A 1,297-nucleotide genomic window follows, 5' to 3' on the forward strand; every position below is an offset into this window, starting at 1 on the left:
AATAGCTTCTTAGGATACTGTACTAATAGTGATCTAGTAGGGATATGTATAAATATGATGAGAATTAGTTTTCTAGGGTACGGCATAATGCGAGTCCAATGCACCTTTCGGTGGATGGGAGGTATTACTGGGGAACAGGGTGGCGTTATACGATCAGATCTTCACGAGCCGGTGGATGTATATGCTCATTGGGTGGACCAGTGTGAGGAGTTGAATCAGCGTGAGAGGGAGGAGAGTTCATCCAAGAAACGAAGGCTGGATGAAGAGTCTGTCTCGTAGGGAAGTCTTGTCGTTCTTGTCATTAGGGAACTTCTCAGGGAATCCGAGTCCGGCGAGAGTGACTATTAGAGACATTGAAGAAGTATCATTCGCGTGTTTTACAGTTGCCTTCCCGAGTCTGGTGCTTTATTGTTCATGTTAATACCGGGTGGGAGGGGGAGGGACCGTTTGGGGATGTAGTAGTGACTGATTTTTATGGGAAGAGGTCGCAAAGGACACACAGCTCGTCCGCCCCCATTGGTACGAACAGACACCGTGAAGACAGATGATGATGATTTTCATGCTGATGCGGCCGATGCTCACCGCAGTGCTGTTGGTAGTGTCCCTCTGCTGTGTGATGAGTCTCAGTGTATATGGTAGGGTCTCTATCTCGGAGCAGCAGTAGTGCCGTGGCTGGGAAGAAGCAAGTCGGTGGGTATATATTGGACCAAAGGATAGGCAGGGGGAGCTATGCCCAGGTATGAGCAGCCGTTCTGAGGGAAGCGACACTGCTTGCTAGGTCTGGCGGGGACATATGATATCTCATCCGGATAAGTTAGTGGCAGTGAAGGTTATCAATAGAGGTACAGTGCAGGAGACAAGTCAGTTGAGGCAGGAGGTGGGTCTAGAGTTGCATCACAGAGGCTCGGGTCATGGGTCACCTTCAGGTCAGCGCTCTCAGGAAGCTGCGGCATGAGAATATTGTGCGTTTCATAGACCTTCGTAAATCCCAAGGACACTTCTACTTGGTGCTTGAATACTGTGAGGGTGGGGATTTGGCCCAGTTCATGCAGGCTAGAGGAGGCAAGCTTGAGTAGGCTCTGCTGTTCTACAACAATGGTGTACTCCATCGTACAGGCCATCACTAGCCCGTCGGTTCTTCGCACAGATCTGCTCTGGCTTATCGTCTCTCCATCTACAACCATCACCACTCATACACAGGGACATCAAGCCGCAGAATGTGCTGCTTTCATATAGCTATCTCTCCTCGGCCGAAAGTGAGCCGGCGTCCGTCGCGGCGTCACACCGAAAGAGAGGG

General features: G+C 50.6%; 1 protein-coding gene across 1 annotated transcript; it reads left to right on the forward strand.

Moving 5' to 3' along the window:
* Positions 1 to 474: 474 nt before the first annotated feature.
* Positions 475 to 1,072, forward strand: Pmar_PMAR008463 (conserved hypothetical protein; the record flags this gene model as incomplete). The annotated part of the gene is made up of 4 exons (XM_002765742.1): positions 475 to 595; positions 640 to 737; positions 779 to 877; positions 927 to 1,072. Coding segments are annotated over 4 exons (464 nt in total), but the record flags the coding sequence as incomplete, so codon positions are not given.
* Between the last annotated feature and the right edge of the window lie 225 nt (positions 1,073 to 1,297).

The sequence above is a fragment of the Perkinsus marinus genome (assembly GCF_000006405.1).
Source record: "Perkinsus marinus ATCC 50983 genomic scaffold scf_1104296974912, whole genome shotgun sequence".
NCBI lineage: Eukaryota > Perkinsozoa > Perkinsida > Perkinsidae > Perkinsus > Perkinsus marinus.